Source organism: Nicotiana tabacum, chromosome 2, assembly GCF_000715075.1.
Source record: "Nicotiana tabacum cultivar K326 chromosome 2, ASM71507v2, whole genome shotgun sequence".
NCBI classification, from domain to species: domain Eukaryota; kingdom Viridiplantae; phylum Streptophyta; class Magnoliopsida; order Solanales; family Solanaceae; genus Nicotiana; species Nicotiana tabacum.
The window spans coordinates 80954803-80982572 of NC_134081.1; the positions used below are offsets into that span (position 1 = coordinate 80954803).

Here is a 27770-nt window from a genome sequence, read left to right on the forward strand (position 1 = left end):
AATTTCGTTAGATTCAGACGGGTCACGAAATAAAAATTGCAACGCACAGACAGTGGTGGGGGTGGCCGGTAGCCAGATTATAACCATCCCGCTTGAAACGCCTGCGGGGACTATACACACACACTCCCGCAGATACAGCTGAGTCCTCCCAATTCTCGAGAAATCGATTGTGAACGCCGACCACCGCATTCGCTTTCGTTTCTCCTCAAAACCCCATAGCTAAATCCAACATCTCTATCTTTTCTGCGTGTGTGCCTGTGGAGATTTTGCAGATCTGTTGATTGTTATATTAGGAGTATTAGCTTTGGCATTTTTGTAGGAGCTCTGCTTTGTTCAATAACCATGGTGTCCACGGCTAAGCTCAAATCTGTTGACTTTTACAGGTTTGTTTTCTCAATTTTCATATTCAATTAATTTGATTGCCGGTGTGCTTTTCATTTTTTTACAATCCCGACTTCCTTCACATGCTGTTATCAAAATCATTTTTTACCGCGAAAACAGCAAATTTGGTTGTATTGTTACTGCCAAATCGCGTACTAGTGTTGATTTACTTCGTTTTAAATTTTTTGAAGTGAATTAATTGAAGTTAGTGAAAATGGCTAGTGATTCAAATCTGATATAGTTGTTACCTTTAGAGATCAAAATGTCGGTCTTTTTGTATTTATGTCTGTCTAATTGTCTGTAACTTGATTTTTCAACAAAATTGCAGTTGCATTACCTATCAAGTTATTGTTTCATCACTGATCACACATGTATACACGATCTTGCATGTATACGCTTAAACACGATCATCTATAGAATACTCCTGTCTTTCCTTGTTAAACTAGGAAGCTAGCTGTGGTGTCATTCTCCTTTTGTGACCTGTAAATGTCTAGGAATTAGTTTGCTGTCGCTGCTCTTCATCTTTTTCTTGGAGGGATATTTTTGAGACAATAGGAGGATGAAATATATTTAGAAGAGGAAGAAACATGTGGTAATGCTTTCTTTCTAGCGGAAGGGAAAAAGGAAGATACAGAATCTAGATTGAGTGCATATTGTAACAGAATGTGCTCTCTATCTATCCAAAGGAAGGTCAACGTAGCACTTAAAGACAAAGCTTCTGCAGTTAAAAGCTGTTTTTTTCATACAATTCTTTCTAATTCTAAGTTGATAGGCAAAGCCGTAAGGAGTTCTCACTCTCTATCTTCCAAGTATTTATGTGATTATTTGGCAGGCTAGTGAATGTCATGTTGGTTGAATAGCTTTCAGAAACCAATATTTGGTAGAACAACAAAACGATGGGAAGATTGTGAGCTACATATATATACACACACACACACACACACACACACACACACACACACACACACACACACGGCTTCTCCTCTCCCAGCTATTGTGATTTTCTAGTTTTCATCTTCTGTTTAACTGTTCCCTTTAACAAAGAGGGGAAGGGAACCTGGAATGACAGTTTAATTGTAGCATCTTCTTGTCTCCAGTATGAATTTCCTGGAATGTAGGTAGACCAAAAGAGTGAACGAAGGGATAGTAATAGGAATTATAGCACCATTGGAGAAAAGTTCATTTGTGGGAATATCTCTACTAACTAACCATTTCAATAGAGTGCATTACAGTTCCAAGATGCACGACCATGGAGGTTATGAATTCTTTACTTTACCTTGGCTTAATGCGTATAAAAAATTTGTGCGAGTGCGTCCTCAATTGGGTGAAATCTTGCATCAACAATCCTCGAAACTACTTCTTCAGAATGTACTGTAAATTTATTTTAATTTTTTACTGCAGGAAAATTCCCCGAGATTTGACAGAGGCATCATTATCTGGTGCTGGATTGTCCATGGTAGCAGCGCTTTCCATGATGTTTCTCTTTGGAATGGTAGGAAGTCGAAATTATTTGCCTTCATATTTAAAGAACAAGTGGTAGAAGATAGTGAATTAAGTGCAATTGTTGCAGCACCAATTTCTACTAGCTTTAAAATAGATACGTAATCCTAAATTGCTGGTACAATTGTATCTTAAATACTGGTGTTGTTTTCCTTGTTTTATTACATTTGCTTTCAAGTTCATATTATCAGAAGCAATGATCATCAATGTTTGTATATTTGTCAGCTATCTTGTAGCTCACTGACTAGCTCCTCATTGGGGAAGTAGTTTTAATTCAATCGTGTTTATAACTTGTAGGAACTAAATAACTATTTGACAGTGACCACCACTACATCCGTTGTTGTTGATAAGAGTTCTGATGCGGAATTCTTACGAATTGAATTTAATATGAGGTATGATTCTGACACATCTTGGGAAGGAACATTCAGTATCCCTTTTTCCCTTTTTCTTCTACTAAATGCATGGCATATAGATATTATCCATTTCTGAAGTGGAGGCACTTTTGTTTAACATTTTTCTACTCTCAACTTTTTGTTGACACAAATGATCACACTACATGTGAAAAAAAGTAAACTGGGTCATACCAAGAAGTTGATTACATATTAATGAATGTGTTACTGGATTATTTATGTCAGTACTAATACAACACTTTTGGGGGTCTTCTCTTGCAGGAGTAAACTATATTGCTAGTTGTTTGTGTCTGTTCAGATATTTCAAGATGCTTACAATGTCCTCATGTTTTCAGTTGATTTTCAAGTCATGCATTCCCTTCTATTATGTGATATTACTAAGCAAATCATTTCTGTAATTTTATCCATAACACTTTCGAAACTTGTCGTGCAGTTTTCCGGCACTGTCTTGTGAATTTGCATCAGTGGATGTGAGTGACGTCTTAGGAACAGTAAGTTTCAACTCACTTATTATGGACTTCATAATCTGAAAGAGAAAATGCTTTATCAAAACATCATGCAGTTTGATGTAATTAGCCATTAGCTTTTTGTTTATTCATGATTAACAGATTTGTATATATTACTCTCAGAATAGGCTGAACATAACCAAAACAGTACGCAAGCATTCCATTGATAAAAACTTGAGACCTACTGGCTCTGAGTTTCATTCGGGATCAACTGCAAGAGAAATCAAACATGATGAAGAAGATGACGAGGAATATGGTGAAGGAGCTGTTTCCCTAAATGGACACAGTTTTGATAGAGTATCTCACCAGTGAGTTATTAGCTATGCACCTTTGTCATCTGTTTTAACTTCATTAATGTTCATCTCTTTATTTTTATTGTCACTCTCTTTACAGGTTCCCAATTTTGGTTGTAAATTTCTTTGCTCCTTGGTGCTATTGGAGCAACCGACTGGTATTTATCTATTTCAACCAAACTGCTACTTTCTTCTCTTCTTGTTTCTGGTTGTAGGCTAGGTTAAACAGAGAGTTGTAGATTTATATGACTTGCTTTAATGCCAAGAGGTGTGGATTTGCTGTGTGAGAGTGGGTTATTGATGTCCTGTCTTTCTCATAATGATCTGGGGAACGGGCTAATTTCAGGATTTTGTTTATGAATATGCACTTATTAATACCTGTACGCTTGTTTTTATGCAGCTAAGAATTGGATAGAGGGAAAAGAGAGCATACTATTCATATAAAAATGAAAACCAGATTACTTAATTAAATTGTAAGAAGAAGAAGATAAGAATTATACACTAGCTCAAGTGCTCAACTAGTGTATAGTTTAAAGGTCTTAGGTTTGGCAGTTGTTTAGACAGCAAAGCACTTAAGCAATGTGTTTGTAGCTTATATAAAGAACTCTAATTTTATGAGTTTTAAGTCCTATATTTATCCGAGAAAAAAATTGACTCTGCAAAGCTAAAACCTCCTCATAAGTGGTAACGGCTAGGGAACCACCAGTGAAAAGAAAAAGGTATGGCAGAAGGATCTGGAATCCTCTGTCAGCCGGGGTCAATTCGATCATGCAGAAAAAAGGGCATCTTTTTGTGCAGCAGATGCCAAATATTCGGGAGGAATCAGAAACTATAGACCATATTTTCATTCATTGCAAGGTGACATCAAAACTAAGGCAGCCCGGTGCACTAAGTTCCCGCTATGCGCAGGGTCCGGGGAAGTGCCGGACCACAAGGGTCTATTGTACGCAACCTTACCCTGCTTTCCTGCAAGAGGTTGTTTCCACGGCTTGAACCCGTGACATCAAAACTATGGGACTTTTTTCTGAACGTAGCAGATCTGAAACGAGTTATGCCAAGAAACACCATACAATTACTACATTGCTGGAACTGGGGCTGGAGCGCTTGTAAAGAAAGGAAACATAGATGTTTTCAAGATAAACTTAACTCAATTCAACCGATCATGTTTAACTGTATACATTTGTTTTCTTTTTGGTGTAAGGAGGAATTTGTAAATGAATCAGAATCAATACTTAGCCTCTTAGAATCCCTATAAGGTTGGAAAGGGATTCTTCTTTTGCTTTTTGCTCACCTGCAAATACTTCATCACTTCCTTAATGCCGCTTTTATATGCAATTACCTCTCTCTAAGAAAAAAAGTTCCTTAAGTACCGAATTTGTATGGTACTTTTCAGTAGCTGCAATATAGATGGTAGTTTCCATTAGCTGTAGGAAAAATAAAAACTGCCAATAATAGTAACCTGCTGAACATCTAGGCAGCTTTCCAAATAGAACAAAACTAAACCTGCTATATGCGTGCATATTTTTCTAGCTTGGTCTTCCCTGAGGATACATGGCATGATTAGTTTTTGCTTGAGGCTGGACTGGCTGATGGCCTTAAACTCAGGTTGGAACTTCTGGGACCGTTTGCTCGATCAGACACATTAATTTGGGGGTCAAGTAAAAAGAACCATGAAAGCAGAAGTTGTCTAAATTTGAGTAATGTTACTGGATTAATTAGCTTAACGTGCACTCCAGTGAATTCCATGTTGTTTTGGGCATTTGGGATCTAATATTATGGCCAAAACCTTTTCAATGATAGGTTTTGGATTGTAGCTGTAATCTGCTTGTATGGACCAAAAGCCTTTCTTTAGTTGCCTCTTCTTGTCCAAAAATGAGACAGTCATGCTTTTAAGATCTCTTGTTGTGGTTAGATGGTGTCTTTTTGGGGCTTATCGCCAGCAGCACACCAAGCAAAGCGAGTCTAATGGATTATTGTTGTTCTCCATTTTGCTTATTTTAGTTTGGGAGAAACAAGCTCATGGGAAGTATAATATGACTGAATCAAGTCCTTTTTACACCATAGAAATGTCGCTCTGATTTCATTCTCTAGTGATTTTCCTTTATGCCATTATATCTATGTTCAGTATGCAGAGGATTATGATGTTTCTTATGAGAGATCGAACCTGCCATTTATCAAGAGCAATTGGAAGATTAGGTATAGAAGTGTCCTTTTCTGTGTCTGCAGTTGTAAATCTTGGCTTCTAGACTAGGATGTTTCATGCATTTCGTGTATATTTACTTTATGTCCTTTGGAAAATAATACATTCACGCAGTAAGGCAGTTCTTCTGTGTGCTCCTTGCTCTATGCCTGTCTATTTCCAGCTTAAATAATCAGACAATTTTCTATAAAACAGGTTGTGGCTATCCTCTGGTTAAACTAAGAAAGGTTAACCTGTTCATCTTAGAATAGCTAACGTTTTCTCTTTTTCTGAATTTTTTTTCTTGTTTTGTCTCAGAAACCTTCATGGGAGAAAGCAGCCAATATTATACGAGAGAGGTCCACTTTGTTGCCCATATATTTTTCACAACTTCTGTCAAAAATAGTATATGCTGAACTCCTTCTCATGTCTGAAATGGAGCTTCGAACAATCCCCATGCTGATATGCTAATTCTAAGTTCCATCTTGCAATTTTTCAGATATGACCGCGAAACAGATGGGCGTATTCTTGTGGCAAAAGTTGATTGCACTGAAGAAGTTGATTTGTGTAGAAGGTATTATTTGAGTGAACAATATAGAGGTTGTTGCTGTTACTGTCCGGTAAAACCTACATTTGACCAAAAAATTACAACTTTGCTATACTTGTCTTTGTTTTTATGTTCAAGAAAAGACAGTTAATCTAATTGTTTCCTCACAATTTCAAAGATGGAAAAAAGTAGGCTCTACATGGCTGAGCTTCAGTTCTTTGAGTACAAACGTCTGGTAGATTCTCAAATCATGAGAGGTTCAGTTAGTTTAGGGGAGTAGTAATTTTACCTCGCCTATCACAGATCTAATGCTGAAGTTACTTCTGCCTTCAATTCAGTTTCTCAAATTCTGCAGTATTGATTGATTGGGTCATGAGTCCATGATGGGGAACTCGAAAAAAATTGATATCACCTGAATAAAGGAGGAGATTTGGTTGGACATTGCATATTTTATGCTTTAATAAGAGGGAGGCCTTGTGTTGCCTAAATAGTTTGGATGGAAGTGCTTAGAGTTGCCTGAACTAACGTTTCTTTCGTTTATGATTTTTTAGCTATGATTTCATTTTTATCCTTATGCCTTACAATCATCTAATAATAAATGTTCAGGAATCACATACAAGGGTATCCCTCCATTCGCATCTTCAGAAAAGGATCTGATCTTAGGTAAATCATTAACTTATCCTTAGCCAATTATGAACTTGCACCACTACTATCTAACTTTTTAAAATTTATACAGTATGTTTAATGTCCTTCATATTTTATTAGTTTGACTGTGATTCCAAATCCTCTCAAATTCAGTAAGAAAAACAAAATCCCTTGTTAGGCGCTTTCATTATGTTCGAAAATTTAGGCCATTATTGTGCGACTAAGTTGCATATGTGTATCAATGTTTTTTTTTTTTGATGAAGTAATTAATTTCATTGCTGGCATCAAGAAGATGCATAATAGTTACAAAAGAGTTATAGCAAAAAGGAATAATGTCAGCTCCAATACAGACGTTCAGGCCAATACTAAGGAGCTAACAAAATTCAAATAACTATCAGGGGAATCTATGGGGGATAAATAAACCCAAGTGAATAAAAACATAATACAATTAGCTTTGAGAGATTGGAAAGTAGTTGATAGTCCGTCAAAACATCTGCTATTCCTTTCCTTCCAGATACTCCAAAAGATAGCAGCACGAACCATCTTCCAGACTTTCTTGATGGTGCTGTCAACTTTCCAAAAGCTCCAACTCTCAAAAGCCTCCCTGATGTTATGTGGCATGACCCATCTGAGTCCAAAAAGAGAAATAAACATATTCCAAAGATCTGCTGCAACTGGGCAGCGTAGGAATAGATGGTTATGTGATTCTACCTCCCTCTGGCACATGTAACATCTATTGACAATCTGAAAATTTCTTCTGACTAAATTGTCTTGTGTTAGACATGATCCATGGAGAGCAGTCCAGTTGAAACACGCAACTTTAGGTGGCAGTTTAACTTTCCATATTAGCTTCCAAGGCCAGTGGTCGGTTATTGCATTTTGAGCTTCTGATAACTTGTAGGCTGCTTTCACGGAGTACCTTCCTGCATGTGCATTCCCCCATCTGAACTGGTCTGGTACTAGGTTGTTACTGGAGTAGCCATTCAGTGTGGCTAGTAGTCTGACTAGCTCTTCAAATTCCCAATCTTGCAAGTTCCTTCTGCATAGTATGTTCCAGGTGTCGCCCTCCCTACACTGCAAGATTGTTGAATCTGGATCTCTGGCTATCTGAAATATTGCAGGGTAATCATTCATCAAAGCAGTGCTTCCTAACCACTTGTCCTTCCAAAACTTGATATGTTGACCATTCCCTACTACAAAGTGTTTGTTCACTGAGAATTCTTCCCATAGCTTACAAATGTTCTTCCAGACTCCAACTCTATGGGGTGCTCTTGATAATTTAGTGCACCAATGATTCAGGACTCCATGTTTGGCGTTGACAACTTCCTTCCAAAGACATTGCTCCTCCTGTGTGTACCTCCATAGCCATTTCATTAACAAGCATTTTTTATGAAGGGCTAAGTTTTTTATGCCTAATTCGCCTTGGTGCTTTGGTAATTGAACCTTAGACCACTTGACCAGATGAAATTTGTGATCCATGTTCCCTTCACACAAAAACTTACTTCTGATCTTGTCAAGTTGTTTCAGGACCCTACTAATGGCGACATATAGTAAGTGGGGATGCTATCAAGGACACTATTGATCAGGGTCAATCTTTCACCCATTGATATATACTGCAACCACCATGATGCTAGCCTTTTTTCAATTACCCCATTCCATATTGCTTCTGAATTAAATTTGGCCCCTAGTGGAAGCCCCAGATAGGTAGTTGGGAAAGTCCCTATGCTACAATCCAGTATTCATGCCAATTCCTCCAGGTTATGCACCTCATTTACGGGGTAAATCACACTCTTGAGCATGTTGATATGCAGATCTGAAAGAGCTTCAAAAATAAGTAGAGTTAGGTTCAAATAGAGCACCTGATTTTTGTCTGCCCCACAGAAAATCAGAGTATCATCTGCATAGAGCAAATGTGAGATGTTTACTGAATTGCTTCTCCCAACATCAAAGCGACTAATCCAATGCATCTGCTTAGCTTTATCTAGCATTCTACTTAATCCTTCCATTGCTAGGATGAATAAGAATGGAGATAAGGGGTCTCCCTGCCTCAAGCCCCTTTGTGGAGAGAAGAAACCAACTGGACTTCTATTGATCAGGATAGAGTATTTCACAGTGGACATGTTAAATTTAATCCATTTGATCCAACTTTCTCCCAATCCCATCTGCCTAAGAATGGAGATGAGATAAGACCAATTAAGTTGGTCAAAAGCTTTCTCTATGTCCAGTTTGCATAAGATACCTATTCCCCCTTGCTTCAGTTGCCAGTCAAGAACCTCATTTGCTATCAGTGTAGCATCTGTAATCTGCCTTCACTTAATGAAGGCATTCTGTTGATTTGAGACCAATTTTTTCACAACTTTCTTCAATCTTTCTGCCAATACCTTAGCTATGATCTTGTATATACACTGCCAATGAGGCTAATTGGTCTGTAATCTCTAAGCTCCAGTGCTCCAATTTTCTTGGGGATCAATGCAATGAAGGAAGCATTGCATGATCTAACCATCCAACATTGTTGATGGTAATGACTCATAGCTGCAACGATGTCATGCTTGATGAACTCCCATGACTGCTGGTAGAAGGCCATTGTATATCCATCAGGTCCAAATGCTTTGTCCGGAGCACTTGCATGATCTAACCATCCAACATTGTTGATGGTAATGACTCATAGCTGCAACGATGTCATGCTTGATGAACTCCCATGACTGCTGGTAGAAGGCCATTGTATATCCATCAGGTCCAAATGCTTTGTCCGGAGCACTTGACTGTATAGCTGCTAACACATCGTCTTCAGCAAAGGGAGCTTCCAGATCACTCCTCTCTTCATCTGTGATGGATGCTATACCTTCAAAATTGGCAGAAGGTCTTCAACTTTCTTGCTCAGTGTATAGCTTTTCATAGAATTCCAGTGTTTCCTTCTTTATCACCTCTTTGTCCTCTATGATTTCATCACCAACCAAAAGTTTGTCTATGTGATTCTTTCTTCTTTGTGAATTGGCCATCTTTTGAAAGTATTTCGTGTTCCTGTCTCCTTCTCTTAACCACGGGCATCTGGATTTCTGCCTCCATGATATTTCTTCTGCTTTGGCTATCTGCTGCATTTCAATTCTCAGACTCAACATTTGGGTGGATTCAGATTAAGTCAGCTGCCTTCTTTCTGCCGCCCGCTCCAATGCCATGAGTTCATCTAGTGCCTTGGCTTTTCTGGTTTCTATCTTCCCAAACTCTTCCTTGTTCCAAGTAGTGATGTCCTTCTTCAAGCTTTTCAGCTTTTGTAGTAGAATGAAGTCTGCACTACCTGTGAAAGTGCAACTTTGCCACCAGTTTTTCAGCTTGTCTAGGAATCCTTCTTCTTGGAGCCACATGTTCTCAAATTTAAAATATGAAGGAGTTGCATCCCAGTCTCCGCTCTCCAAGAGTATTGGTCTGTGATCTGATATCACCTTTGGAAGGCCAATTTGTCTCACAGCTCTGAATGAATTGTTCCATTCAGGACAAATGAGAAATTTGTCAATTCTAAATGCCTGTAAGCAATTTTCACCTCTAGACCAGGTATAATGAGCCTCCTGCATGGGTAAATAGATGACATCAAGGTCTTGGATAACGTCTGAGAAAATTCTCATAGCCCTGGATCTTCTAATGCAGTTTAACCTTTCACTCTCAAATCTGCACATATTAAAGTCACCCCCAAGACCCAATATCCATCCCACAATCCCCTCACCCCTGCAATTTCACTCCACATCACCTCCCTATCTGGATTGGAATGTGGTTATGTGGCCCATAAACACCTGAAAAGCACTATCTGAAATTTTCTTGAGTGCTTTCCAGCATACAAGACATAGAGTATAATCCCTGATGAGCGTCTACTTTCTTCCATAGTCTTTTGTCCCATATCATTACAATCCCTCCCCTTGTACCACTTGCTTTTAGCTCATCCCAATCGGCCCACCTGCTGCCCCATAAGTGCTGAATCATTCTGATATTCCGGTCCTCAATCTTAGTTTCCTGCAAGCATAAGATATCCACCTTTCATTTCTGAATGAGAGAATTAATGGTAGTCCTTTTCCCCTCCTCATTCATCCCCTGCACATTCCAACTCAGGCTTTTTAGCTTCATCCAGAGAAGGATTTGTAGTACCTACCTCTGCCTACCTTGTCATGTTGCCCTTTCCTATCATAATTGAGCCTACAAACTAACATCTTTCTTTTCCCTTCCTCTTTCTTGTTCTTCCCTTTCACAGAATTTCCTTTTGACTCCTGCTGCTGAATTTGGACTTGTCTTCTTTGCTCAATTCTTAGAATTATATTCAGGAGATCATGTTCAAACCCAGTCGCATTGACCCCAAATGCCTTGCATGCCTTTGTCATAGTAATTTTGGGTGTGTCAATTGTCTGACAAATACATTGCTATTTGTTGATTGAGCAGGATAGACTCCTCTGGTAGAAGTAACGACTTTCAAAAATAGCAATGTATTAAATAAGAATATGCCTATGTATCTTCTCACTTAATACATTGCTATTTGTTGATTGACTGGTATTAAATAAGAATATGCCTATGTATTAAAGCTTGGATTTGATTCCGATAAGTAGCTCAGATACAGATTTCTCCTCTCATGCACAGGGCAGCTCATGGTTCGACTTATTGCAGCGGCTGAGGATCGCGATTCGTTGAATTCTTTCGGATGCTCCCCAATTGAGGGCGAGGATGATGGCTTCGGCAATTTTACCTGCCCCGAATAGGAAGACGTTGATTTGGCTTCGGCCCTGCAATAGGAGCTTCAGGCATGCTAGTGCCAGCCAGCCAGTTCTCCTTTCCGATATCGCCACCCCATCAACAGAGAAGAGGCGTCTCCCTGTGAGACGATTACGAAGCACGATGTCAATGTGAGAAGTCGGCTCTTTGTGTCTCGCATTGGACGGATTAAAATGGATGCTTTTCACACCCGAATAGTTGCCGACGAAATCCACCAGTGCTCCCTCTGTACAGCCCTCTCGATCAAGTGGAACGAAGACCTTGTCGTGGCCGAGTCGCCTTTCAGCGAAAAGGTGCCAGTAATCTTTCAGGGCTTCGGTGTAATGTATATCCCAAAGGCCGATAGAGATTCCTCAGACCAACATAGCTCGTGTATTTGATCGGCCATGCTTGTGTTTGAGAGGCTTCCCCTGGAAATTTTCTTGAGTTTCGAATAGTTCTAAAAATGAAAGAGAATTAATAGGGCCATACCAAGACAAGAAAGGGAGCTGAGGCCTCAATTCAAAAGCCTGCCACATTTTTTTGTCTCCTCATGCAGCATATCCAATGGAAGCTCGGATTGGCTGGCGGAAATTGGTGGTCATTGGTGGCCAGCAGGTCACATCATGTCTCTCAAATAATTGAGACTAACATTGTTTCAGTTGCTGAGTGTTGTCCATTCTGCCGAAGGTACCTGAATTTGCGCCAATCATTTTCCAAAAAAGACTTACATCTGACAAATGGTAGGCCTGGTGGGTCCTAGCGTTTGGACAATGCGCGTCAATTCCGAAAGTGATCAGTTGCGTTGGAGGCTCTCATCTCAAGGAGTTGCAAAGGGTTACGAGATCATGCACAGGGCGCTAATTTTGAGCAGGATAGGCTCCTCTGGTAGAAGTAACGACTTTCAAAAATAGCAATGTATTAAATAAGAATATGCCTATGCATCTTCTCACTTAATACATTGCTATTTGTTGATTGAGCAGGATATATTCCAATGTATATATTAACACGTGTCATTACAGATCTCGAGATTGAGCATTATAGAATATTAAATTATTAAAATAGAAGAAAAATGCAAAATATTCACACGTATGGTATGGTTTCACAGTGTAATTGCTTCAATTATTTGCAAACATTGCTCCCATAATGAACAATGTATATGGGAATCCAATTATTGGAAATGACACTCGCAAAAATCACGGGCGTCAAAAGTCAAAAAAACTATGTAAAAGCACATGCGGTTGCCATTCAAATTGAGCATAATTTTTTCTTTCGGCCCATTGGCCCACAAACACTCTTTTTGACCGTGAATATTGAAAATGAATATTGGTGCTTTAAATATGTTCAGAAAACCTTCATCCTAATACAGATCATGCTTGAGAGCTTCATAACACACTGTAAGTTCTCTCTCTCTTCTGGACTGCGTTCAGCCTTCTCCTATCTCCTACGTTTAACACATGTTTACTCTTTTAGGATGGCATTCTTAGGAGGAGTCGATATCCCTTCAATGGCGCTTGGTTGCGGTAAGGTGGTGGCCGGCGGCTGCCGGTTCACTACCAAGCTGTTTAAAGCGAAGAAGAACAAGGCTGGACGGAGGCACAAGGCTCAAAAGCCGCCAAGCCAATCTGGGTCGTTTGTCCAGTCAAAGGCTGTTTTTCTGCCTTCGATCTCCGAAACTGAGGTCGTGCAAGCCATGCCAAGTGCCTGGTCAAGCTGGGGTTGCTGCGTAAAGGTCCCGTCAGATCTGGGCGAGATAGAAAAGCAGGAATAGAGAATGGGTAAAGCAAAGTGCATTTAGAGGGAGAATGGGTAAAGCATAGTGCACGTACGGCACTACATGGCATCCATCTCCTTCAAATATTATTATAAAAATATCTATAAATATATTCGCTTCGTTAGGGGCGGATTATTTATGCCACATGTATTTCTATTTTAGACGCTTATAATTATATGTATATGACACGTGTCACCTGCGACGACTGTGTATTGTGTAATGAAGAATATCATATTTGAGAATATGATATTCGCACGGTGTTTTGTACCTGTATACTATGTTTAAATTAATTAAAGCTGTTAAGTTTACTTGACTTGTTCTGGCCCTAGCTGTCAGCTAAGCACGAAGCTTATGCCGTGTATATTTGTGGTTTTGCCAAAAAATAATAATAACTATAATGTTTATACAAAACAAAATAATACTAATGCAAAAAGACATAGATTAAAGTCAGCCTAGTAAAATTAGTAATGTAAAATTCCAAAATAATATTTCCATTAATCTGTACGTTATTGGCAATTAATACTACATAAAAACAAAATTTGTGCAAAACACCGATTGGATGATAAAAAAAGACACGGGAAAATGACGGAAATTAGGAAGTGTGTTTCGCTGTATTGCTAATACAGTATGAAAGTAGGTTCAGAACTAGTTATTTTAGTAGAGGGCGATCATCACCTTCAATTATGGTTGTCACGTGTTCGAATCCGCCCAATTCAAATAAAGAATGTCACTTTCAATCAAGCGTGGGCTCGATATCCCAGTGATAATAAATAAGTAGATGGCATCTTATTGCACGTGAATGATGCTCGGTTGGCATCTCGAAAAAAATATTCGCAATTGAAGGCGCCAGGCCACAACTTTATGAAGTGTGGCAAGCAGGATTCCACTTTGAAAGAGGTGTGTTACCCCACTATAAAATGAGTGCTCCCAAGGCTGGCAACAAGTACAATTGTTGTCTCAAGATTATTGGTCAGACCAACGCAAATTATTAACAGAGCGTTGAAAAAGTTAAATACGATCGAATCAAGTTCGCCATATAGGGACAGGTCCTTGAAAACCAAACTGTAACCCGACAACTCAACATGGTGCTTTAACTAGCGTTTATTCATCTCGTGATGCTGAAGATTGTTTAAATAATATTAAAGAGCATAAATAGTAAAAATTGCACAAGTCTTCATAATAGCAAGGATATTAATATATTATGTCGGTATCATTTCTTGAAATGCAGCTCTTCACAATTATATAAATAAGACCTCTGGGTTAGTATAAGTTCGTAGCTTAAATGATGGCAGATGAATTGTGCGCCCTATTTCAGACATTCGATCTGCGAGAGACAAAAGAGCATGAGAGATTGAAGGCGGAGCTTGAGGGTGCACTAGAGAAGTATCGTGGTTCTCTTCCTGACTCCGTGGACGTGATGGACACGGGGATGAGTGTGTTGATCGGGATAGTGGGCTATTTTTCCTGTATAATGGCGAGTTGCTTGGCGCAACAATGTTTGGTTTCCAATATGAGCAACGGTGGCATAAGTGTCACTAACCTACCGCCATATCAGTCAGATGTGACCTTCTCTGAGGTATCCAACGTACTGGCGTCCCTCGGAGAAGGCAGCATAATCAACTATGGTGATCCGTGTCGCAATTCCTACTTTGCAGCTTTCGTTCCAACTAATCGTTTTGAGCATTTCCAGAAAATCAACCTCCTGACCATAAATGGTGGATCGGTTGACTACGACGTCTACAATCGCATGCCACAAGAGCGTGATTATCTCCCCTATCTCTTTCCCTGCAAGATCGTGGCACACGGATATTGCCGGTTTCACAATTAATGTTTTAATCGGCTCGCCATGTAAAAGGGGCTGAGCAGTCATATGTCCTTACGGTCTTGGTTTGAGGGGTGTATGGGATGGCTATTTTGCTCGTGTGATGTTGCTTCTAAATAAAGTATCTGCCGTTGTTTTCTTTTCCTGTTTTCATGAGTGAATGTGCGACTGGTTTGATAATAAAGCGGATAATATGTTAGAATATATATTTGTTGAATTTCAATAAAGTTCATCAATGAGAAATCACATTAGAAAATATAAGGACTTTGCAGTTCACAATAATTAAATGTTTACATGCCCTTCTTGGAAAACATGCAATGAATAGACCCTAAAGTAAAAATATATGCACGCCCATGTGCGTACGCGTAAAAGCACATGAAATAAAACTATAAAATATTCCATAAATATATTAGTTAAGCACACAAAGTTACCGTTTGAATTCAACTTCACAAATAAAGTCAAATAGGCTTAAAATATAAACAAATTCATATTGAATCGTCGCTTACATCAATTTTGATAAGTTCAAAACTTCATACAACTGAGGAGAAGGGTTCGAGAGTTCCTGAATGTGATAACGTCAAACTGATGCTATGTCTCTCACTAACCCTTCGAATATTAGTTGCGGAAGTCTGAATGACAATCTCCAAGATGGGCGAGCCATTATCATTTTCTCGCAAGTGTGGGAACGGCCGCAATATCGGACAGATCGGTGTGCCAATTTCGACGTGGAGCCAATTCCAGTTACGGTGGTTCAAAGCATACTCAGGAGAATACAGAAAACGGACAAGAGTTGTCACCTGCAGCTCCATACAGTCGCGGGTGCTTACAAGGTAAGAAGCGGTCCGGACGCTGGAAAGGTTCGGGATTTGCCATCTATAATGGTCTCGTTGAAAACTTGTAGTCCCGTGCAAGATATTTGGGCATTGGCAAGCAACATTGCAACTATTGCCAATCAGGAATCGGTTATATTGTGTGTGGATAAGGTGGCGTTGGACGATGGCAACGCAGCTGCAACAGTAGCCGAAATTATGTTGAGCCCAAGCCGAGACATGACGTTTGATCGGGAACTCTGGAGGCAAATAGCAGCAAAATATGGTGGTGCGAGCAAGATCGATGACCATCGTATATTCGTGGTGGTCAATTTCAGCGGAGGTGACTTGTTTAAGGCTGGGTTGGAGGATGCAGCAAGCTATTTTTATGACTTAGTGGGCGTTACTAGTGTTGATCTTGGGTGCATGAATGTTTCCTTTCCTAGGGGACGAAAAACTATCACAAGAGCACAGAATTTCGCGGCAGTGATCGGCCGGATCGAAGAACTGGGGAGTGAAATTAAGCGGCGTCTCAAAATCACTTTTGCTGTGACTTGGGAACTGCTGCTTTCGAATGAGTTCAGGCAGCCCTACCGACACTATCTGATTATCGATCAGAGAATTTTCACATCAAAGTTGAAACAGGCTCCAATGCATTGGAGCGTTCGGGTGGTGAAACTAGACGAAAATCGGATAGAAATTAAAAGTCTTTGGTCTTCTGAGTTGGTTCTCAACGATCGGGTTGATGGAGGATTGGAAGCAGATCCGCTTATCGATCGAGGAAAAACCAGCTCAGGTACGCTTCTAATTAAGAACGTAAATTGGGAATCGACCTTGACTCGTACGCTCGGAAGCTATGTGATACCTGTGGAGGATGCCGAGATTGCAATTGCGGCTATGAAAAGTATGAGTAGGGCATCGGGCCGGTGGCCGTCCAAATATCACACCGAAGATCCCAATTGCTTGTCCTACGCGCTTTGGCTCTTGGTAAAGGCCAAGCCAATTGACAATAAGCCCAAAAGAAAAATAGATGTAATGGTAAGAGACGTATACCCAAGGCCTGTCAGGCCATTGCAAGAGCAAGGCCCAATCACTGCTCTACTGCATATAGGCTATCCCACAACGATATGTTTTCTTCTGAGTATACTGGAAACGTATTCGCTAAAAAATGCAGATGCAAGTGAAGAAGACTATCTGCGCTTTAACGAGGGTTTGCGACATCAACTCCCTGGTCCAGGTAAACTCGATGATTTACGAGCTGGAATGTCGGTACGGCCCTTTCGGAAAACGCGGAAGTTGAAAGAGGCACCGTTTTAACTTTCTCAAGTATGTTTAAGAGATGCAAAGCAGGTGCTATTTGGAATTGGATAATTATTTTTATATAAAAATGTTCTCGATCTAAGTTGTCGTTTTGAATTTAAGGATTTGATGATGTAATTCCTATTTTCAATCAATTTTCGTTTTTTTATTAAAGCATGGTATCGGAATATAGATCATCAAGATAAACGCTTTTTATTTAAATTATTTTTCGACTTCAAACTAAGACATTGATGGATTGTTAAATCCATTTCTGTCGTACATGGAAGGATGGTACATAGGAGAGAAATACTAATAATTTAGCTAAGGAAGTGACTTGCCCAGAGGGTAATCTAGTTGAGATGATTGACTATCATCTGGCCTTGCTATTAGGCATCGGAAAGTTTCGTCATCAGAGTTTCATAGACGTAGGCTGCTACCGCCAAATCGAGGCTGGCAAGACCCGCCGCTGAAAAGCTAGCAGGCCCGTCCAATCTTTCAATCTTCTCCATCAGCGCTGGATCGTTGAGGACTTCTGCGTAGTTTCGAATTCCATCATCTCTTCCATCTTCGGTCAGCTTCAAGTCATTGCTCGCGTAGTAACGAGCGATGGAGTCAGCACCAAAAGATTCCATTAACTCCATATCGTATACGACGAGAACGCCATCCTCGTTCATTACGAAAGGAATGTAGTCAGCCGGCAATTCGTCGACTCCAAGGGCCAAAGTGACGGCGTTGGGGGCTAACTCCTGTGTCTCAAAAACGGGCTTATTGGCACTCGTCGCAGTTATCACAAGTTTAGCGGTCCGCAGCAGATTGCGATCAATAACGGCCACAAGATCAAATTTCACTCTTGATCCATGCTTCTCGACCAGTTTGTAGTTTGATTTTCCGTGGTGGCTAAGCACCGCAACACGCTCTTATGCAGAGGCTGATATCTTGGAACTAGAGCGAGGATCACCGCCTCGGCAACTTTTCCCGCACCAAAAAGGAAAATCTCGATATCGTGCTTGCCTTTCAGAAAGAGGTCAATACAGGCCAGCGCGAGCCAACCAGTTCTGCCATCTGAGATTGCTGCACCTTCAAGCGACATGATGCGGTTCCCGGTCTCTTTAGTCCGAAGTGTAATATCCACATGCCGAAGAGGCCTCCCAAGTTCGGCGTTCGCAGGTGCAAAATGAAGATCTTTCATACCGGAGTACTCTCGGAAGAAGCCAACGTGAGCCCCTTGCTTCCACCCATTGGGATCTTTACTGAAGGGAAGATAAACTTTTTTGTGGCCGACGAGACCTCGAGAATATGCTTCCCAGTAGCCTATGAGAGCTTCGGTGATGAGGGCAGGGGTTATGTGAACATCTGCTTCGACCAAATCATCTTCAGACCAATGTTTCTGAGAGATTTTTTCAGCAATTTGAAGTGAAATCGCTTTTCTATCTCAAATGGTATTGCCAGATGCTGCCCATGATGAAATGGAGGTATGCATAAATAGGCCAAACTGGGTTGATGGTGGGCCTAAGGAATATAGTGGTCTTTGAAAAGATATTCGAATGCTCAGGTCCATCATTTATAGTGTGGGGATAAATTCATAGCATAGTGGGCGGCTAATGCAAAAAGGAATGTGTCAATTATTGCATATAATATTTCTAATTTTATCGGGAGTTGGTTAAATATTATTTAAGAATGACTCTCTATATATTGAGTGGAGTCCGAATCTTATCTAAATGATGGACAAAGATATACTAACGGGTATATTATATGTGAGGAAATGAGATGATAAAGTACGGAATGTTTTAATATTGACGGGAAATTTAAAATAACAATAATATCATATATACGGAATTTTTGCATAGCATATATTATTATTGGGGATATTATACGTTATTACAAAAATACAAATTATAATGTGTTAACGCATATTTTACAATATTAAAAACACACCTAGCGAAGACGTTGTGCGTCTTAAAATATTAACGGAATAATCTTAAGGGATGCAATAAACTAAAGAAGATGCATGGATTGGGGTGCATATACATAGACGCAAAGGGTGCATGGTACTAAATCATGGAGACAAGCTTTGTCTGTCGAGCGGCCCATTCAATCAGCAAGCAGGACTAACGCTGCATGATCGACGTATTTTTGAACGACAGCTTTGGCAAGTTTTTCATAGACATGCGCGGCTACGGCCAAATCGAAGCTAGCGAGTCCAACTACTGAAAAGTTGGCCGGCCCGTTCCAAGATATCAGCCTCTGCATAAGAGCGTGTTGCGGTGCTTAGCCACCACGGAAAATCAAACTACAAACTGGTCGAGAAGCATGGATCAAGAGTGAAATTTGATCTTGTGGCCGTTATTGATCGCAATCTGCTGCGGACCGCTAAACTTGTGATAACTGCGACGAGTGCCAATAAGCCCGTTTTTGAGACACAGGAGTTAGCCCCCAACGCCGTCACTTTGGCCCTTGGAGTCGACGAATTGCCGGCTGACTACATTCCTTTCGTAATGAACGAGGATGGCGTTCTCGTCGTATACGATATGGAGTTAATGGAATCTTTTGGTGCTGACTCCATCGCTCGTTACTACGCGAGCAATGACTTGAAGCTGACCGAAGATGGAAGAGATGATGGAATTCGAAACTACGCAGAAGTCCTCAACGATCCAGCGCTGATGGAGAAGATTGAAAGATTGGACGGGCCTGCTAGCTTTTCAGCGGCGGGTCTTGCCAGCCTCGATTTGGCGGTAGCAGCCTACGTCTATGAAACTCTGATGACGAAACTTTCCGATGCCTAATAGCAAGGCCAGATGATAGTCAATCATCTCAACTAGATTACCCTCTGGGCAAGTCACTTCCTTAGCTAAATTATTAGTATTTCTCTCCTATGTACCATCCTTCCATGTACGACAGAAATGGATTTAACAATCCATCAATGTCTTAGTTTGAAGTCGAAAAATAATTTAAATAAAAAGCGTTTATCTTGATGATCTATATTCCGATACCATGCTTTAATAAAAAAACGAAAATTGATTGAAAATAGGAATTACATCATCAAATCCTTAAATTCAAAACGACAACTTAGATCGAGAACATTTTTATATAAAAATAATTATCCAATTCCAAATAGCACCTGCTTTGCATCTCTTAAACATACTTGAGAAAGTTAAAACGGTGCCTCTTTCAACTTCCGCGTTTTCCGAAAGGGCCGTACCGACATTCCAGCTCGTAAATCATCGAGTTTACCTGGACCAGGGAGTTGATGTCGCAAACCCTCGTTAAAGCGCAGATAGTCTTCTTCACTTGCATCTGCATTTTTTAGCGAATACGTTTCCAGTATACTCAGAAGAAAACATATCGTTGTGGGATAGCCTATATGCAGTAGAGCAGTGATTGGGCCTTGCTCTTGCAATGGCCTGACAGGCCTTGGGTATACGTCTCTTACCATTACATCTATTTTTCTTTTGGGCTTATTGTCAATTGGCTTGGCCTTTACCAAGAGCCAAAGCGCGTAGGACAAGCAATTGGGATCTTCGGTGTGATATTTGGACGGCCACCGGCCCGATGCCCTACTCATACTTTTCATAGCCGCAATTGCAATCTCGGCATCCTCCACAGGTATCACATAGCTTCCGAGCGTACGAGTCAAGGTCGATTCCCAATTTACGTTCTTAATTAGAAGCGTACCTGAGCTGGTTTTTCCTCGATCGATAAGCGGATCTGCTTCCAATCCTCCATCAACCCGATCGTTGAGAACCAACTCAGAAGACCAAAGACTTTTAATTTCTATCCGATTTTCGTCTAGTTTCACCACCCGAACGCTCCAATGCATTGGAGCCTGTTTCAACTTTGATGTGAAAATTCTCTGATCGATAATCAGATAGTGTCGGTAGGGCGGCCTGAACTCATTCGAAAGCAGCAGTTCCCAAGTCACAGCAAAAGTGATTTTGAGACGCCGCTTAATTTCACTCCCCAGTTCTTCGATCCGGCCGATCATTGCCGCGAAATTCTGTGCTGTTGTGATAGTTTTTCGTCCCCTAGGAAAGGAAACATTCATGCACCCAAGATTAACACTAGTAACGCCCACTAAGTCATAAAAATAGCTTGCTGCATCCTCCAACCCAGCCTTAAACAAGTCACCTCCGCTGAAATTGACCACCACGAATATAGGATGGTCATCGATCTTGCTCGCACCACCATATTTTGCTGCTATTTGCCTCAAGAGTTCTCGATCAAACGTCATGTCTCGGCTTGGGCTCAACATAATTTCGGCTACTGTTGCAGCTGCGTTGCCATCGTCCAACGCCACCTTATCCACACACAACATAACCGATTCCTGATTAGCAATAGTTGCAATGTTGCTTGCCAATGCCCAAATATCTTGCACGGGACTACAAGTTTTCAACGAGACCATTATAGATGGCAAATCCCGAACCTTTCCAGCGTCCGGACCGCTTCTTACCTTGTAAGCACCCGCGACTGTATGGAGCTGCAGGTGACAACTCTTGTCCGTTTTCTGTATTCTCCTGAGTATGCTTTGAACCACCGTAACTGGAATTGGCTCCACGTCGAAATTGGCACACCGATCTGTCCGATATTGCGGCCGTTCCCACACTTGCGAGAAAATGATAATGGCTCGCCCATCTTGGAGATTGTCATTCAGACTTCCGCAACTAATATTCGAAGGGTTAGTGAGAGACATAGCATCAGTTTGACGTTATCACATTCAGGAACTCTCGAACCCTTCTCCTCAGTTGTATGAAGTTTTGAACTTATCAAAATTGATGTAAGCGACGATTCAATATGAATTTGTTTATATTTTAAGCCTACTTGACTTTATTTGTGAAGTTGAATTCAAACGGTAACATTGTGTGCTTAACTAATATATTTATGGAATATTTTATAGTTTTATTTCATGTGCTTTTACGCGTACGCACATGGGCGTGCATATATTTTTACTTTAGGGTCTATTCATTGCACGTTTTCCAAGAAGGGCATGTAAACTTTTAATTATTGTGAACTGCAAAGTCCTTATATTTTCAAATGTGATTTCCCATTGATGAACTTTATTGAAATTCAACAAATATATATTCTAACATATTATCCGCTTTATTATCAAATCAGTCGCACATTCACTCATGAAAACAGGAAAAGAAAACAACGGTAGATACTTTATTTAGAAGCAACAACATCACACGAGCAAAATAGCCATCCCATACACCCCTCAAACCAAGACCGTAAGGACATATGACTGCTCAGCCCCTTTTACATGGTGAGCCGATTAAAACATTAATTATGAAACCGGCAATATCCATGTGCCACGATCTTGCAGGGAAAGAGATAGGGGAGATAATCACGCTCCTGTGGCATGCGATTGTAGACGTCGTAGTCAACCGATCCACCATTTATGGTCAGGAGGTTGATTTTCTGGAAATGCTCAAAACGATTAGTTGGAACGAAAGCTGCAAAGTAGGAATTGCGACACGGATCGCCATAGTTGATTATGCTGCCTTCTCCGAGGGACGCCAGTACGTTGGATACCTCAGAGAAGGTCACATCTAACTGATATGGCGGTAGGTTAGTGACACTTATGCCACCGTTGCTCATATTGGAAACCAAACATTGTTGCGCCAAGCAACTCGCCATTACAGGGCATTCCATATACAGGAAAAATAGCCCACTATCCCGATCAACACACTCATCCCCAGTGTCCATCACGTCCACGGAGTCAGGAAGAGAACCACGATACTTCTCTAGTGCACCCTCAAGCTCCGCCTTCAATCTCTCATGCTCTTTTGTCTCTCGCAGATCGAATGTCTGAAATAGGGCGCACAATTCATCTGCTATCATTTAAGCTACGAACTTATACTAACCCAGAGGTCTTATTTATATAATTGTGAAGAGCTGCATTTCAAGAAATGATACCGACATAATATATTAATATCCTTGCTATTATGAAGACTTGTGCAATTTTTACTATTTATGCTTTTTAATATTATTTAAACAATCTTCAGCATCACGAGATGAATAAACGCTAGTTAAAGCACCATGTTGAGTTGTCGGGTTACAGTTTGGTTTTCAAGGACCTGTCCCTATATGGCGAACTTGATTCGATCGTATTTAACTTTTTCAACGCTCTGTAAATAATTTGCGTTGGTCTGACCAATAATTGTACTTGTTGCCAGTCTTGGGAGCACTCATTTTATAGTGGGGTAACACACCTCTTTCAAAGTGGAATCCTGCTTGCCACACTTCATAAAGTTGTGGCCTGGCGCCTTCAATTGCGAATATTTTTTTCGAGATGCCAACCGAGCATCATTCACGTGCAATAAGATGCCATCTACTTATTTATTATCACTGGGATATCGAGCCCACGCTTGATTGAAAGTGACATTCTTTATTTGAATTGAGCGGATTCGAACACGTGACAACCATAATTGAAGGTGATGATCGCACTCTACTAAAATAACTAGTTCTGAACCTACTTTCATACTGTATTAGCAATACAGCGAAACACACTTCCTAATTTCCGTCGTTTTCCCGTGTCTTTTTTCATCATCCAATCGGTGTTTTGCACAAATTTTGTCTTTATGTAGTATTAATTGCCAATAACGTACAGATTAATGGAAATATTATTTTGGAATTTTACATTACTAATTTTACTAGGCTGACTTTAATCTATGTCTTTTTGCATTAGTATTATTTTGTTTTGTATAAACATTATAGTTATTATTATTTTTTGGCAAAACCACAAATATACACGGCATAAGCTTCGTGCTTAGCTGACAGCTAGGGCCAGAACAAGTCAAGTAAACTTAACAGCTTTAATTAATTTAAACATAGTATACAGGTACAAAACACCGTGCGAATATCATATTCTCAAATACGATATTCTTCATTACACAATACACAATCGTCGCAGGTGACACGTGTCATATACATATAATTATAAGCGTCCAAAATAGAAATACATGTGGCATAAATAATCCGCCCCTAACGAAGCGAATATATTTATAGATATTTTTATAATAATATTTGAAGGAGATGGATGCCATGTAGTGCCGTACGTGCACTATGCTTTACCCATTCTCCCTCTAAATGCACTTTGCTTTACCCATTCTCTATTCCTGCTTTTCTATCTCGCCCAGATCTGACAGGACCTTTACGCAGCAACCCCAGCTTGGCCAGGCACTTGGCATGGCTTGCACGACCTCAGTTTCGGAGATCGAAGGCAGAAAAACAGCCTTTGACTGGACAAACGACCTAGATCGGCTTGGCGGCTTTTGAGCCTTGTGCCTCCGTCCAGCCTTGTTCTTCTTCGCTTTAAACAGCTTGGTAGTGAACCGGCAGCCGCCGGCCACCACCTCACCGCAACCAAGCGCCATTGAAGGGATATTGACTCCTCCTAAGAATGCCATCCTAAAAGAGTAAACATGCGTTAAACGTAGGAGAAGGCTGAACGCAGTCCAGAAGAGAGAGAGAGAACTTACAGTGTGTTATGAAGCTCTCAAGCATGATCTGTATTAGGATGAAGGTTTTCTGAACATATTTAAAGCACCAATATTCATTTTCAATATTCACGGTCAAAAAGAGTGCTTGTGGGCCAATGGGCCGAAAGAAAAAATTATGCTCAATTTGAATGGCAACCGCATGTGCTTTTACATAGTCTTTTTGACTTTTGACGCCCGTGATTTTTGCGAGTGTCATTTCCAATAATTGGATTCCCATATACATTGTTTATTATGGGGGCAATGTTTGCAAATAATTGAAGCAATTACACTGTGAAACCATACCATACGTGTGAATATTTTGTATTTTTCTTCTATTTTAATAATTTAATATTCTATAATGCTCAATATCGAGATCTGTAATGACACGTGTTAATATATACATTGGAATGTGTCAATTGTCTGACAATTTGTATGGCCCTCATACCATGTTAGTGGAAGAGCTTCACCGATTGCATGAGAGGAGAACTCTGTATCTGAGCTACTTATCGAAATCAAATCCAAGCTTTGATGTGTGATGCACAATGGTTTGTGGATTTTCAGTTGAGGGGTGGCCTCATCGTCTGCATCTGATAGGCTAAGTTTTGAGAGGTTGGCTTCTGATCTCTGTTCTACCCGGTGAGAAGTGGAGATTTCTAGTGATGGGGAAATTTTTGATCCTAGAGAATCAATGTCTGCTGTATTAAAAAGATTTGTGTATGGGTTGGGCTTGTGCCCTACTACCCTCCAGATAGTCTTCTCTTTTAATAAGTTTTTCTCTTTCGAATGGGCTTTCTTATAGTGTTAGATTGTGCTAGCACGCTAAAAGAGGCACTTTTTCAGTTATTTTATGTTTTGATCCCTTTACGAACGTTTGAGAACCTTATCATTGCTGCTCTCGGCCATGGAAAGTTTACTGAAATTCCTCTTCTTCATCATTCTATCTTCTGCCTTTGTTTTTTATCTTTATTTGTTTCCACTTTTCATGCTGAAATTTTGAGGAGCATGATAAATTATTTGAAGTTCATGTCTACCTTTTGTTGTGAGTTATAAGCATAGTAACGCTGCTGAAGTTGCTAACAGAATTCTGCTTTCTGAATAATTAGAGCTGCATTACGTGTCTGGATTGTGGAGGTAAAAAAGGAAAGTCATTTTGTTGCCAATTGGTAAATGTTTGTTAAATTTCTTGATTTAAGTTTGATACAATATGTACTTGGAAGTTTAGTGAATTCAGGGTTTTTAGCCTAAATCTCATTTGCATGGTTCATTGGTTCTTATAATGTATTTATTGTTTACTGTGCTTGCCATGCAGAGAGGACCATGGACACCATGATCATGAGTCGTACTATGGCGATCGTGATACAGATAGCCTAGTCAAGGTGAGGATATAGTTGGGCTTGGATAAGGAAAAGAAGAAAGCATGAAAAAAAGAAATTTTAAGGATGGTTAAGATTGAGGAAAGAAAATAGAGCTGGTCCACACTTCTTTCTTACAATCACTGGGCATAACCTTTTGAACTAATTTTTCACGGTGCCCTGCCATGGGGCAGTTGTGTGGCATTAGATGTTATTGGATCATTGCTTTCATGCTGTTGAGATGACTGGGATTTATCTTCTGCAGATGATGGAAGATTTGATTGCACCTATCAAGTTGGAGTCTCAAATGATTACTTCAGATAATACGTCTACCAAGCTGGCAACTGACTTGAAAAGACCTGCTCCTGTAACTGGAGGATGCAGAATAGAAGGTTTTGTACGTGTTAAGAAGGTATACAAATTATTAGTGGGAGCCCGTAAAGAATAGGTGGACATTTCTTTGTTAATTTTTTTTATTCTGGTGTGTTAATACGGAGAAAAGAACATGATGAGGCAGCCAACCAGGCGGAAACCATTGTTGAGCATCAAATCTACTTTTATTCTTCGGATCATTGCATCCCCCCTCCCCCCCACAAAACTGCAAGCAGACTAAAAGAACATGCAGAAGATGGTGGAGATAAAGAGAAATATGATGTGTTGTTTAAGTAGTTTGATATCTCAGGCATTAAGATTGTGGAGAAGCTCATGCGCTATTGTCTTGCTAATTTTAAAATTTCCCAAAAAACTAATATATCAGTTTATGTTATGTACTGTTCAGGTTCCTGGCAACCTTGTCATATCAGCTCGTTCAGCAGCTCATTCATTTGATGCTTCTCAGATGAACATGTCACATGTAATTTCCCGCTTTTCGTTTGGTAAGACAATAACTCCAAAGGTTATGAGTGATATCAAGAGACTGCTGCCACATTTGGGTCAAAGCCATGAACGGTTGAATGGAAACTCATATATTACTAATCCAAGAGATTCTACAGAAAATGTTACTGTAAGCTTCCTACCCGCGTATGGCATCTCTTATTTTATTTAAATGTGACCACAACTTTTTGTGGAAGCAACTTCTACATGAATGATTGCAAACCTTCAGAAATTAAAACCATAATGGTGACAATGCCTTAATAGTTTATTTAGAATGTTACATTCTGCTGCTTTTACTGGCTCCAGTGTATAAAATCTTCCAAAAAGTACGAAGAAATTCTCAGGAACTGCTTGGTCCTTTTTCCACTAAGTTTTTGGGTGCTCCTCTGTTATATTTACTCATCTGGTGTGATCATAAAGAGTTACTAGGATGGCGGAAAACCTAGCTTACCTTTTATTTTCTTGACCTGTAATTTGCAGATTGAACATTTTATTCAAGTGGTGAAAACAGAGGTGATGACAAGATCTTATAAATTAGTTGAGGAATACGAGTACACAGCGCATAGTAGTTTGGTTCATAGTCTTCATATACCTGAAGCGAAGTTTCATTATGAGCTATCCCCAATGCAGGTTTTCATCAATGCTTTTCATGATTATGTGGTAGACCTTCATACATTTGTTATTTTTGTTTCTCATCCTCAATATCTGTCCTCTGCTATCAGGTCTTAATTACAGAAGAATCCAAGTCCTTTTCGCACTTCATTACAAATGTCTGTGCTATAATTGGTGGTGTTTTTACGGTCAGTTCTCAAAACTGCCTTTCCCCTTTCCTCCCACCTTCATTCCTTCACCTGCGCCCACTCACTCACGAACAATTTTCTTTGGGCTTTTGATTTATGTTATCTTTTATCAAAATTCCCCTATATTCGTTCTTTATGGCTGTTACAGGTTGCCGGCATATTGGACTCTATTCTGCACAACACAATGAGAATGGTGAAAAAAGTTGAGCTAGGAAAGAATTTTTAAGTCAGTGTAGACTGATGGTATAAATTTATTTTCTACATTTAAGCTGGATATACTCTTTTAAGTTATACTATATTAGATTTTTTTCTCTTGAAAACATTTTGCTTGCCGCAAGAGTTCTGGTGGTCTGCATGATTGAATATTCTAGTTAAAT

The 27770-nt window shown here is 40.0% G+C and overlaps 1 protein-coding gene across 1 annotated transcript; it reads left to right on the forward strand.

Moving 5' to 3' along the window:
- Positions 1-27730, forward strand: LOC107785202 (protein disulfide-isomerase 5-3). Its single transcript, XM_016606442.2, has 15 exons — positions 1-383; positions 1783-1873; positions 2179-2273; positions 2725-2782; positions 2921-3105; positions 3191-3248; positions 5588-5628; positions 5769-5843; positions 6423-6479; positions 25678-25744; positions 25986-26132; positions 26499-26723; positions 27074-27223; positions 27316-27393; positions 27542-27730. Exons 1-15 carry the CDS (start codon positions 343-345, stop codon positions 27617-27619), a joined length of 1446 nt encoding a protein of 481 aa, XP_016461928.1. The 5' UTR covers positions 1-342; the 3' UTR covers positions 27620-27730.
- The last annotated feature ends 40 nt before the right edge of the window (positions 27731-27770 follow it).

Coding starts and splice junctions, on each gene's coding strand:
- LOC107785202 (XM_016606442.2), top strand. CDS start 343: ATGGTGTCCACGGCTAAGCTCAAATCTGTTGACTTTTACAG. Junction 2,783..2,920: donor TGAGTGACGTCTTAGGAACA/GTAAGTTTCAAC, acceptor TATTACTCTCAG/AATAGGCTGAACATAACCAA. Junction 6,480..25,677: donor AGAAAAGGATCTGATCTTAG/GTAAATCATTAA, acceptor CTTGCCATGCAG/AGAGGACCATGGACACCATG.